This window comes from Merops nubicus, unplaced genomic scaffold (assembly GCF_000691845.1).
Source record: "Merops nubicus isolate BGI_N331 unplaced genomic scaffold, ASM69184v1 scaffold20131, whole genome shotgun sequence".
Classification (NCBI taxonomy): Eukaryota; Metazoa; Chordata; class Aves; order Coraciiformes; family Meropidae; genus Merops; species Merops nubicus.
The window spans coordinates 4,817-18,191 of record NW_008587868.1 but is presented as its reverse complement, the minus strand read 5'-3'; the positions used below and the strand labels follow the sequence as shown (position 1 = coordinate 18,191).

At 38.3% G+C, this 13,375-nt stretch overlaps 1 protein-coding gene across 1 annotated transcript; it reads left to right on the top strand.

The window, feature by feature from the left end:
* Window positions 1-2,895: 2,895 nt before the first annotated feature.
* On the top strand, window positions 2,896-13,128 carry TCP11L2 (t-complex 11, testis-specific-like 2). Its single transcript, XM_008949097.1, has 10 exons — window positions 2,896-2,923; window positions 3,949-4,077; window positions 5,353-5,488; window positions 6,557-6,677; window positions 7,393-7,613; window positions 8,516-8,652; window positions 9,657-9,844; window positions 11,205-11,386; window positions 12,139-12,311; window positions 12,884-13,128. The coding sequence occupies exons 1-10, from the start codon at window positions 2,896-2,898 to the stop codon at window positions 13,126-13,128; spliced, it is 1,560 nt and encodes a 519-aa protein (XP_008947345.1).
* The last annotated feature ends 247 nt before the right edge of the window (window positions 13,129-13,375 follow it).

Sequence of the window (13,375 nt, the reverse complement as noted above, 5' to 3'; positions counted from 1 at the left end):
ATGAGATTCAGTCAGTGCCAGCTTGAAGATAATGAGGACGTAAGCCCAGTAGAATAAACAAAGTCAAGACGTCTATAGTGGTAAAACTAGACAGAGTGCTTTAAAAGCACTCATGGATGGAAGGACTTAGTTGAACAAAGCAGGGCTGTGGAAAAACTTTTCTTGAAGATAGTATCTGAAGAAAAAAAGCCTTCCAAGATGTCTTTTTTTTTTTTTTTTTTTTTTTTCCTTTTTTTTTTTTTTCTTTTTTTTTTTTTTCCCCCTCCAGGTGCTTCTTAAAATAACTTCTAAAGGAAGTCTTCAGAAATAAAAGGTGTTTTTGTGTTCTCTGAAACGAAGCTGACCTGGCAATCTTGATCAGTTTGAAGTGAATGATCGGGTTGGGTCATATGGTGACTGTGTAAGAACAAGATGCCTTTAAGTATCTCTAGTATTGTATTCATTACATTTTTACTAAAAGAATAATCGCAAAGTGTCTAGTAGCAGACACCATGATAATTTAATTCTTCCTTGTTAAAAAATTAACTGGAATCTTGAGGCTTGTAAATCAAGAAGATATTTTTATCTTGGTCTCCCATTTAGAGTTTATTCTTAAAAAACCCTGCAAAATAGTACTCATTGCAAGAAAGCAAAAGCAAACAGTGTAGTGAAGCCCACTGTAATACAATAGTAAACATCAGTTGTTTTCAATGCAGGACAGGTAAAGTAGGTTGTAACCAGAGGCTGATCCTTTAATAGAATAGGTAGGATATTAAGCTGTGTGTTAGAATAACAGCCTAATATGTAATACTTAATGAATAACTCAAAATATTAAGAAGGTGGTATTGTCTACTCAAGATGCTGAGGCACAAAGAGATGTTGGAAGGCTAAAGGGCTTTCTGAAGTATTTTTACTTGGAAGTTATAATAATCTAAATAAATTACATGTTAACTTGGCCCTTAGTAATTTATGAGAAGCTCTGTGATATCTACAAAAGCATAAAGAAAAGCAGCTCTTTCAGTGTATGCTATAAAGAAAGGACTAAGTAACTCAGTTTTCTGTTGTAACTAATTAGATAATGCCTTTTTAATACATGCTGTTCTCTAAACTTTCTAGCTGTTGGGCAGTGTATTTAAAAACTGTAGATGGCATGTCCAAATTCTGCTTGTGTGGTTATGTCTGTTTACTTGGATGTGCGCACTGCCTTGTTTATCTTTTAAAGTTAAGAGTTTAGCAATAATGTTCTGAATCTGCAGAATACACCCATTCTTTCTTACCATTCAATCTGAGGCATCCGAGAAGGAAATACATTTACTGTGGCAAAGATTGCAATGCTTTTTCAGTGTGTCATCTCCTGTTGCATTGTTGAAACTTCTTGTTTAAATTAAGCCTTCCTAAACACCGTACTGACAACCCTACTATCTGCATGTGTGCAGGTGTCATAGGGACAGGTATGGTCTTGGTACATCAGAACATGGGCCTCTTTGACATGCAAGTATTTGTTGCTGAAAGATCCTTTGCTGGGACTAGGATGTAAAGTGTTAACGTTAACATAGAAATTAAAATCCTTTTTACAATTTGGTCTTCTTGGGAATCAAGACTGGTGTAGAAAACGGCAATGCTGACTTGCCTCTGTGGCTGGCTTAGTTCTTCTATCTAGAATATTGCAAATCTGAATATTTATTTATGAATTTGAGTATTTATTAAAATTATCATCCTAGCAGTTAAGAGAAAGCTCTTGAAATAATGTAAATTGTCTAAGAATTTGGGGGGTTTAATAGTTATTTAATTTCTTCCATGTTCTTAACACCTAGACTGAAGCAGTAGACACATCTTGAAGTGCTCATACTGGGCAAGTGATTTAGAAGACCTTTTGGGCCAGTGCACTAGCAACGTCAATCAAATCTTTCGATGGACCACTTGCAACATTAACCTTTTGAAGGTTAGTTATTAAGTTATAAATAAAGGGGATTTATAAGTGACTAAAGCCTGGAAATAGTTTTCTGATACTGACCCAGAAACAGTATCGGGAGGGTAATAGAAGCTTGGCAGGCTTTATAGGGTTCTTGTGTATAAGTGAGCAGTTCTACAGTTAGGTCACAACCTGGAGCATGTTCTACAGTTGGGTCACAACTAGTTTCTAGTTAGCACTAGCTTTGGGATTTGTAACACAGATCTTGGTCAAAGACGTAGTTTTAGTCTATTGCATAACATTAACTAGTGACTCACTTCTAATTGTAACTTAAACAATACGCTTTCCAAGTCAAAAATATCTCAGCTTTTTGGTTTCTAGGTCCTCTTGCAATTCTCAGTTTTGTTTCGTCAATACTATTTTAAATATCTGCTCATTTTCAGTTGTTTGCTAGAAATTACAAAATTGCTGTTCTAATAGAAGAGTTATGATGTTAAGAATCACAACTAATGCTGTAAGTCTTGACCTCATGACCTCCATATCCTGATCAAAAGTCTCTCTTACTGGCTTCTTCAGTAAGGTAATAAACTGCCAGCTGTGTTGTTACTGATGTGATTAATTTTTTCACAAAAAAACCTAGCATAGAACATTACATAAAGCACTCAAACGCATCCTCTTTCCTCTTGGGGAGGAAGAAATATGCACTTAACAAATGTTAATCATATCAATTTACAGGGGAATACTCATCAGTGTAATACCTCATCAAGTTATAAAGGCCAATTCAGGATGAGCTGGTACCCAAAAAAATCAAACGCTGTAAGTTGTAACTAGGTGCCAGCTTAAAGAAATCTTTATTCTTAGTTCCCTTTTATCTATCTTTTGACCCCACAATATGTTGATTTACATAAGTGCACACAAAGGTCATCCTTTTGCTTTTGGAAAAAGAGTGGCTTTTTCCAAGTTCAACAGTTGTAAAGCGTGATATTTCTTGTCTGCTGAAGTTAATGCAGTTTAATGGCAAGCGAAGTTGTATTACTTAAATTTGCTGAAAGAAAGCATTAGTGGCCATGTCTCTTCACAAAGGCTACTACAGAGTGCTTCATGGCTGTAATCAAAGAAGGACAGCTACTTTTGGTATCTGGGCCAAATTCCTTTGGCAGTAATTATGGCTGAGTTCCAGGTTCCTAGTTTAATATGATTATGAACATATTTTTCACTTCCTGTCATACAACTATTAATCATCCCTATTGCATTATGCAGCTGTCCAAACTCTCTGCAGTTGCAGATTGTCTGCCTGGGAGGCATTTTTTTTTTTATGTAGACAGAAGTACTATGAAGCGTGGCAGTTCTTGATGTTACTTGTCATGTATGCTGAATGTAATGTTAGAGGCTCAAAGTTACCACTTGAGTTGAAACGGAAAACCCTTACACCCCGGAGGAGTATTTTTTTGGGTCTGTGTCACAGTCGATCTCATTCTGAGTAAAGACCCACCTTAAGCAGCAGGCCAGACTTTTGGCTACATTCTGTCAGAAATACAGTAGTCTGAATTATTTGCCTGTCCTCTCCCTGCAACTTCTGTTTGCTTCGGAGTTGTTTCTCTCAGTGCAGTCTGTTTGTGGAAGGAAGCTAATTGCTAAACATCATTTGCTGGTCAAGTCAGGTGGGGGATGGTAACATCATGAGATGCCTTTATGGTGTTGAGAACTTTCAACATTACAACAACAAGCAGCTTCTGGGGTTACTGTGGGTAGTCTTTCATATTTTAAGTATAACAAAGGTGCAAACTGTCTCTAAAGTAAGCATTACAGTTTGAAACAGCAGAAAGTATAAAAACTTCTTGCAGAACAGATGTAGTTAATAACTATGATTCTAGGATTCTGCAGGTCAAGCCAGATCCTTCCTGTAACACCTTTCTAAAGGCAAATACTTGTTCTTAGTTTACAACATAATCATCAGTATCTGACTTTTGAGAAGCAAACAAAGTGCTGGTTTTATGGAAAGTGTGCTTGTCTTTCTAGGTCTTTACTGCAGCAGCTAAAGTGAATCAGAATGCCTCTCAATGATGAGCAGAACACTGATTCAGATTCTTCACGCCTCTCTGAGAGCACAGCTTCTTCTAGTGACTCGGAATGTTCAAGACAGAGCTTTAACAGTGATTCTTCAAGCAAACCCAGTTCCCCAGCGTGTAAGCCTATTTCAACCTTACCTGCATCGTGCATAGACAGATAAGGCTAACTTATCTCATTTCTCTTTGCTGTCATGGGTGGAACCTGGGATTCTGAATCTCTTTAAGAGTATTAAGAGAAAGGCATGGCTTTCTCTCCGCTGTGAAGCAGCGCATCTCCTTGTGTGTGGAACACCAGCAGCAGCTCTGTCCGTGGGGGTCTCCCTGTGCACTCCTTCAGAAAGCGTAAGAAAAGTGTGCCGGACATCCTAACCTGGAGCTAATCTTGATGTTGGTAGCTGTCTCCCACTCCAGCAGATACGGCTTTGTGCAAAGGGTGGGTTTCTTCTGTTTGCTCCATACACTTAAAAATTAAATCCGTAACTTACAGGTTTATAATATTAGATCAAGCAACATGAGCTTAATCTCAAATTCACATTTTTCTTCTTTCATAAATACCAGGATCAAACAGAAGACGCACACTTGCACAAGGAAGGTCTTTTGAGTAACAGTAAATAAAACCTCAGTTAAGGTGTGCTTCATGTTCATGTCTGTAAGCATTCTCAGACCATGCATAACTTTTTAGCATCTATGTAAGTGAAGTCTCACATTAAACCAATGTTGTTAGTGGAGCTGCAATTGGCAGCTGGCTCTTTGTCTTTCTTTATTATCAGTCTTCAAAGAATTAATTCCAAATACTAAATTAATTGACAGAATTTGGGGGTTTAGAAACTTTGGGAATTTACTCATGTTTTCCAATGTAAAGTTTCTGTTATGTTAATACTTTTTTGTCATATTAATGCACTTCCTTTTTACAAAAAAAGTAACTTCTGATGTATTTGCTATGGAGCGTAAGTGGGAGCTTCACAAGTCAGTACCTTCAGAACCTCCGTGGGCAATAAAACTACAGTACAGCCATTATGTGTTCAGAAATATAATGGATGTCTGGTACCTGTTATTGCCCATGCTTTTGGTCTGGTGGATTTTACCAAGCAGTCAATAGGAAATGGAATATAAGATCCTGTTTTAAAGGAAAAAATATCTTAAGATGCAGAAGTACAAAGTTGCTCCTCAGTGTTATGAGGCTTCTGTGGCATTACCCACATGCACCCCGATAAGCTGGGAGTTTCCTGAGTTAGTGTTTTAAGAAGATATAAAGACTTGGTAGTCCTAGGTTGTTTCTTCTACAGTACTAAAGTTAATTAGCAAGCAGTAAAATTTCAGAATTTTACTATTTTCAGTTGCACTTATTTGTGCATATAGATATTTGGCTTGAAATGATCTTATTTGTTCCAGCAGCAAGCCCTCCCAAGGTTATTACATTTGATGAACTGATGGCAGCTGCAAGAAATTTGACAAACTTGACTCTAGCTCATGAAATAGCTGTAAATGCAAATTTTTGCATAAAACATGAAGACTTACCACAGAACAGGTAAGAGCCTGAATTTTGCCCAAAGCAGCACTGGGATTGGGAATAGGAGAAATAAGCAGCAAATTAAAGAAAAATAAAAAAAAATCACACCCAAACAACTAACAAACAAAACCCCAAAAACAACAACAATGGAGAGGAGAGGGGGGGGAAAAAAAAAACCCCAAACAAACCAACACACAAACTAACAACAATAAAAAAAAAAAAAGGGAAAAAAAACCCTAGAGCACTTTGGAAGGCTACAGATTTTTATCCTGCACCTCCAGCAGTCACTGTCAAAGCTATCTTGCTTGAAACAAGTGTTGCAGCTGAGCTGATACGCTGCCTTAGAGCATATTGCTCTGTCTTAAATGTCATGTGGAAGATAAGCCTAATGCAGTACGAATGCTTATACTGAAAATGAGTATTGGTCTGTTCTGTGCAGTTCCAAGCCCTGTGGAGAATATGAAGTGGTGACCACGTATGCAGTTGTATGTAGTAGCTCATTGGTGCCATAGTGATAAGGTGGAGCTCATCATGAACACAGCTCTGATGTTGGTGCTGCAGGAAATGCAAAAATATCTAGAGATTCAGAGAAAGTGTGAAGTAACTTCCCTAATGTAGATTGCTAAAATGTTCTTATGTACAGACTTGTCTAAATTAAAAATTACGCTGGTCTTTACTTTGAGAGAACTTTTGTGTTTAAAAAATAAATTAAAAAAAATTAAAATTGAATTGCTTAAGTTCTGTAACTGATAATTGGTTACATGATGGAGAATAGTTCTTCAGAAAGTTTAGTACATGACATACCAGGTTAGGACAATGAATACAAGTTGAATAAGGAAACATAATATCTCTTTACCTACATGTGCATGGTGAGCACTACCTTATAAAACACAGGTGTTTTAGGAAAGGCTTGTTGGTCTGGACCATGTTTTTGGAGCTGGTGATCCACAGCCCAAGAAAGATAAGATTGCAGGGCACAGGAGTTAGTGAGGTGTTGTTTCTCAACAAGTGATCAGCCTAATCAAAAACACTTCTATCAAGGATGAAAGTTAGTTAAAGTCTTTATCTAATTGACTTATTCCACAGCTTTGCTGGCACAGTGAAACAAATTGTACACAAGGCGTTCTGGGATCATTTGGAATCAGAACTGAATGAAGATCCTCCAGAATATGAACATGCTATCAAGCTTTTTGAGGAAATTAAGGAGGTAATGTTTCTTTTCCTCTTGCCTTGGTATTGTTTTGTCGGGTAGGTCTGAGAGTCTCTTACTTCACTTGAAGGGTCTGCTAACTCAGTGAAACCAACACCTGCAAGGTTTGGGTTTTTTTTTTAATATGAACCCATGATTATTCAGAAATGCAAATAGGTGTCTATTTATAGTATATTTATATTAAAAACCATGTCCACTAATGCAGTGACATGTCCACCTGGCATTCATTGCATGATGATTGGTTGCAAGTCATCTCTCTTCTCAAAGCTTCGCACCTCTACCGGCCTCTTTCCAGCAATGTGCTGTGAGCCTGGGGCACGAACAGGGGTATAAATGCAACTGCACCCGTCCACATAGACTACTGTTAATGGTGATCACACAAGGGAACATACAGACCTTCACTTCTGGCACAGTAATAAGTCTCTCAAAATTTTAAGTTAGTAAATGTTTTTACAGGACAGCCTCCCAGTGTTTGAAAGTCTCATTTTTGGTTTACTGGCTTTGAGCATTTTTGCAGAGCTGTACTGTGATCCTTTTACCAGTCCTTTTTTACTGCTACCTTAGGTGATGTTCAGTCTTAATGTGTCTTGTTATAGCTGGTCAGCTAAATACACTTGACATTAATATTAAAATCTTAGTTAAGTGTGTTTACAAAGTGCTTTGGTTTTATTGTTAAATTTTTCCTGTTCCCCTCCCTCCCCCCTTACTTTAGATTCTTCTTTCATTCCTGACTCCTGGAGCAAACAGGATTCAAAACCAAATTTGTGAAGTTCTGGATACAGATCTTATAAGACAGCAGGCAGAACATAATGCTGTTGATATTCATGGGCTAGCAATCTATATCATCAACACTATGGGAAAGTTGTGTGCTCCAATAAGAGACAACGATATAAAACAGTTAAAAGCAACTGACAATATCGTGGAATTACTCAGGTTGGTATTTGGGTGTATTTTAGAGGAGGAACTGCTTCTCTGAAAGAGTACTGGGCAATGGAAGAGAGGGGGTAAAGTCTTAAAAAGTCTTGCGTCAGTTTTCTAGAGTTTGAAAACAGATGGTATGTAAAAATATTTTTATACAAAAGCATTGAAGGGAGGAGCTGTGACACACTGTGACTAGAATATTGTGTATCTTTTAAAAGGGGTAGAATGCCTAGATCAGATATTGCCAGCTCTGAATAAACCACTGGAACAACAACAACAAAAGAAGCTCTCTTGCAATAAGCTGTTTCGGAGACTGATTTTTCAGTCTCATTAATCCTTAAAGAATTTAAGCAGCACACTTGTACCATTAGTTCTTGATTTATTGCATACTTCCTTTAGGAGGCCAGACTTTGGATTTTAAATATCTCTAACTTGAGTAAAACACTCACATAAAACGACAGAAAATAGTTTATTGTTCGTTAGGTTCAATGAACTATTAAAGAGTAAATGGTAGTTGTGGTTATATTGCAACCTGGGTCATATACAGGGACCAAAGCAGCTGGGTCAGAAGGATTGTTTCTCTTGATGAAATTGGAGTGACCAAAAAGTTAAAATATGTTCTTAGGCTGAAATGTACCATTTGACATAGTCCTTGAACCCCCTTCTCGTTCTGTTATAGGGTTGTAGCATTTAGTGATGCCACATATTTGTCCTGTTCTCTGTAGCTTGTACCAAGCCTTGCACACAATACTCCTCTGAGTATCCTGAAAGATAGGTAGCATACTTGTTACACTGAAATACCAATGAAGGAGCTTACTTCCCCCAGAACTGAAAATAAAGTGCTAACGTACATGTACCTCACATCAAAATCAACAGAGTGTTGTAATTGTCAAATTTTAAACTCTTCCTTTCAGAGAAATATTTCGTGTTTTGGACCTGATGAAACTGGATATGGTGAATTACACAATTCAAAACCTCCGCCCATACCTTCAGCGTAATTTGGTGGACTATGAAAGAACAAAATTCCAGGAAATTCTTGAAGAAACACCAAGTAGGTATCATGTTACATTTAAACCTTTCTTTAAAAAGTGGTCTAAAGGCCTGCTGTAAAAATGTATCAATTACAGTTAATTTGGAGGAAAACTTCAGTTTCTTGTCTGGATGCGACTAATGCAAAAAGTCTTTGACAAGCAAGCTGCCAATGAGCAATTGCTTAACTTGCTGTAAAATATGTTTATCTGTAATCTGGGGCAATTTCAGATAAATTTGTATTTACTAAATTGGTTAGTATCTGAAAAACAGTGTCTCCTGCTATCTGGAGGCAGAAGCCCTACATACTGAAAGATGATACTTCATCTCTTTTGTATGCAGCTAGTCTGTCCTTAGTCTGAAGTGAACATGTAAAACCAGTTAGTGTGCCTGGAATCTGGGACAGGATCAATTCTTTTTCATAAACAAAAGGCAACCTCAGAGTAAAACTTCTTAGGTGGTGCAAAGTTAGCTCGACCCACTGTTACAGGTTTTGCATAATACAGCTAAACAATGTTCAGGAAAATGTATTTTCCAAGAAGAAAAAGGAAACTTACTAACTTCTGGAGCACAGGCTTCTAAAATGGGAACCCTGAGCACAGATAGACCCTGCAGTGTTTATGTATGCAGCCCGAGAAAGAACTCTTTCAAAAGCATTTCATTTGCTGTTAATACAGTTGATCTCCCTTCACCTCTACTTTCCAGTCCTGTGCCCAAACTATTAAGTAGACTCCCTCAAAAAGGTGAAAAAATACTGTTGGAACTCAGACATTAAGGCATTGTACCTCAAAGTCTTGGCTGAAGTTTAAAAAATGTTTGGTTTGTGAAAGCTAGCTGGAGTATTAAGGTGACCAATGGAAAAAAGTGAAGGAGGGAGTTTACAAGTGTGAAAACTCAGCTGTCCACTGTGTATGTTTAGCCTTCAGAAGTTTCAGACTCTTGTTCATATGTACAGCTCTCTTCCTCAAGCTAGTGCTTATTTTGATGAAAGCATGCAGTAAATCTGTGCCTGTTTACAATGCTTAGGTGCTCTGGATCTCACAACAGAATGGATAAAGGAATCAATAGAAGATGAATTGTCATCTATTTCTGATGAATCTTCATCATCCCCTGTTGCTGATGGTGGTTCTAAACCGACTATTAGTCCCACACTGGTGCTAAACAATGGCTACTTGAAACTGTTACAATGGGATTATCGCAAAACAATTCCAGAGGTAAGGAATATATTTCAGTGTCTTGATACAGATTTCTAGCTATATGAAAACATTGTCGTATAAACCTGCTATTGATGACAATGAGTCACATATTCTCTTGTACTTAAATTCCTCCGTAGTAAATTTGGAATTTGCTAGTCTGCCTTCCAAAATACAAGACGGGCAGTCAATGACTAGAGAAGAGTAGTGTAAGGATTGTTTTCCCTCTGCTCTCTTGTAGCTCACCAGCTCCACCCTAAGAGTGGTCTCGGCCATGGTCAAAAGCTGAGCTTTGTATTAACAGCACTTGGCTTTATCTCTGAGAGAATTGACTGTGGCAACCTGTTTTCCTAACAGCAGCAGGAACTGTGGTGGGATCACTTTTGCTTAGGAACAGAACTGATAAAAACATGAAGCCCTTTAAAGTTAGGTATTACTATTGCTTCAAGATTCAATGCTCAGGTTTTGCCTCCAGGTCTTGATTACTGACCTCTGCAGCTTCCCATAAAGCAAATTTGAAATTTGCCATCAGTCAAGGCTAAAATTGGCATCTGCAGTGGGCACCTTACTTATTCTTAGAGTGGTCTGTCAAAGAATTTGCTAAATACATGATCCTAGTGCTCTCAGTCAGTGGTTGGAAGGGAAACCACCATATTCTTACCTTCTTTCAAACAGTTCTGAATAAGAGACACACACAGGTATCCCCTAGTGGATCTAATTTGTCATACTATGAAATTACTACCAAGCAGGAGAGTGTTAATGCCCCAGTGCTTCTGAGTGGAGGGATTTGGTTAGGATGAACTTCTAACCTAAAATAAGTCACCCCAGCTACACCTTGCTGGGCGAATTGCTTACATTCTTGGTATGATCAACTGGCTTTTTGCCTGTTGCAGGTTATGCATCACTTGCAGAACCTGCTCTGGTGGCTGAACTGGTGGTAGTCATGCACAGTTAGTTGTTTATCACTGTCCATCAGTTATGGTTTGTGGCATTTTTCAAAGAACAGCTAAATACAAGAGATGATTCTGTCTGTAACCTTGATCACTGCAGTGTCCACTGGGTCCCTTGAGCATTCCACATCATGGGCTGAATTGTTGGTTGCATGTTTCTGCCAGCAGTGATGAGGAATAAGTTGCAATGTCCTGAGTTTTCTCTGTGTTGAAGGCATTACCTTTCTTCCTGCCTCAGGCTTACTTCTGGTGCTTGTACATAATGCCACTCTGCAGTACTACATGTTCAGGATATTTCAGCATCTATCTCTTCATACTTTGCATATTTGTGGTTAAAAATATTGATGCTTTGTGACCACGTCTTGTATCTGTCCTTTTCCCTGTCTCTCTCATCCTGTGTTCCTTAATCGGTATTATTGTTTCAATTCTAGACTCTAATAACAGATGAAGTTCGTCTTCAGGAGTTGAGAGAAAAGCTCAATCAATTAAAAATCATAGCTTGTGTTTGTCTCATAACAAACAATATGGTGGGTGCAGCAATTGTAGATGTTCCTGATTTTGCTGAGCAACTGAAAAGGATCTCTGTTCCGCTTCTTGAAGGCATGAGCAAGAAGTAAGCCCTTTCTTTTATAGCTTCTCATATTTAATTTTTTTTTTAACAGGAAATACCAGGTGGACCTAAAACCTCCTGGAAACAATTCAAATGTCATAACCAGTCCTTGTTAATAATAGACACCAAATTTTAATAATCTGTTTCTATATTCCCGTTACAAGTCCACTGTATATTAGGCACGCGTTTTCAAAGTCACATTTTAATGAAATCTTAATCTTGATGTTAGCCTACAGAATTTGGAGCCTCGTAGTAAAGTTCATTCATACACTTCTAACACGGGAGAGACTGTGGCAATGCACTCATTAAATTGTCTTCCCAGTTGCTTCAAAATTGTTTTAGGTAGTTGAAGCTATTTGGCTATTTCTGCTGCTGCTCGCACTACGAGCAAGTCTGATGTGATCTAAAAGAGTGTCTCTTGCAACAGCTTCCCACTCTGCTTTTTCTCATCAAATGCTATGCCTCTGGCCCAGGAAAACACCTAAGCATAAGGGTGAAACTAACTGGTGTCACTGTTGCACATTGGGAATTAATTTTCCCGTTTGAATCACAATTATGTCCTTATTTTATCTTGCACATGGAGATCTGTCCTTTATCTGCTAGAGGTACATAAATCCTCAAAAGCAAAATAACTTTTATGAGTTCTCTCATTGTGGAGAGAAGATTGAAAATGAAAGGGAAAGGAAACAAGTGAAATCACCTTACAACCTATGCTACAGAAACTGCAAAAGTTAATGCTTTTCTATTTCTTCCAGAAATTTTGATTTGAAGGAGGCTCTGAATGCTATTGGTGTCCAGATTTGCAGCAAAGTGAACAGGTCTCTGACTGAAAGAGGTCTTCCCACTCTTAGTGAAGAAACGCAGAGTAATTTACTGGGTCAAATTGCTCACATTGTCGAAGAGAATAATCCCGTCAGCTCCTTGATTGGTTAGTAAGATAACAAATAATTGTCTTGTTGTATGTGTCTGTATCTAAACACACTCCCAGCAAGCTTAATCCACTGTCTCATGACTTTTTAAAAGCACTTTCTTACTGCAGTATAATCTTGGGTCAACTAAGAGTAAGGAAATGTTGTTTACCTATGGGTGGTGTTCTTGATATGCTGCAGTGTGGTTAGTTGCTGCTAGAAATAATTCAAAAAGTGTCTGTACGAAGAAGCCTAGACATGGTAGTGTTTTGAAGAAGGAGTTAGAAAAATGAGTGCTATTCAGTCTCCCTTCTGTCAGTTCTGGGTTTAAATCTGGTGGTGATTTTTTTTGGCACTCCTTCGTACTAGGTAATATAACTTGTTGCAGCAGGTTTATCCTGTGTCTGCCTTTCAGGAGCCAACTTTAAGAAGCTCTCAGTATTGCTTCCCACTGCACTGTGGGCTTGGGAAGGAGCTGTTAACTATGCTGTTGGGTTTTTTTGCTGTTCTGATGTGCAGGGTGCTCACAGAGCGAGCATGGCTTCATCTTGGGTTTGCCTTTCTTCTGAGCACACTTTATGTTCCATTTCAGACAAACGAATCCAGTTCTTCATGCGGAGCTTGCTTGCTCTCCCGAGCTTTCAGAAGTGTATGCCTGCTATGCCAGGAGGCCTCTCTGTGATTCAGGCGGAGATGGAGCTTGTTGGATCTCAGTATGCGAGCATTGTAAACTTCAATAAACAAGTGTATGGACCATTCTATGCAAACATACTTAGAAAACTGCTTTTTCCTGAGGCACCAATGGGGAAAGCAGAAACAGAAACTCCTACCAGTTAAAAAATGTGACCTGTTTCTGTACACCTTTTTTACTTTCTGGGACAGCGATCTGACTTCCCCACTAAGAGCAGCCCGCTCCAGTGACTATTAACGAGAGGGGTCCTGTAAAATGTATGCAAATAGTTTCTCAAATTCACTGGAAATAAGTTAATTTCAAGGGCATATACATTTTGACTAAAATCTGTTTAATGGATTGTGTCACTTGTAGCAGCCAGTGAATTGCTAGTTTCCAAAGCAAGCATTTATT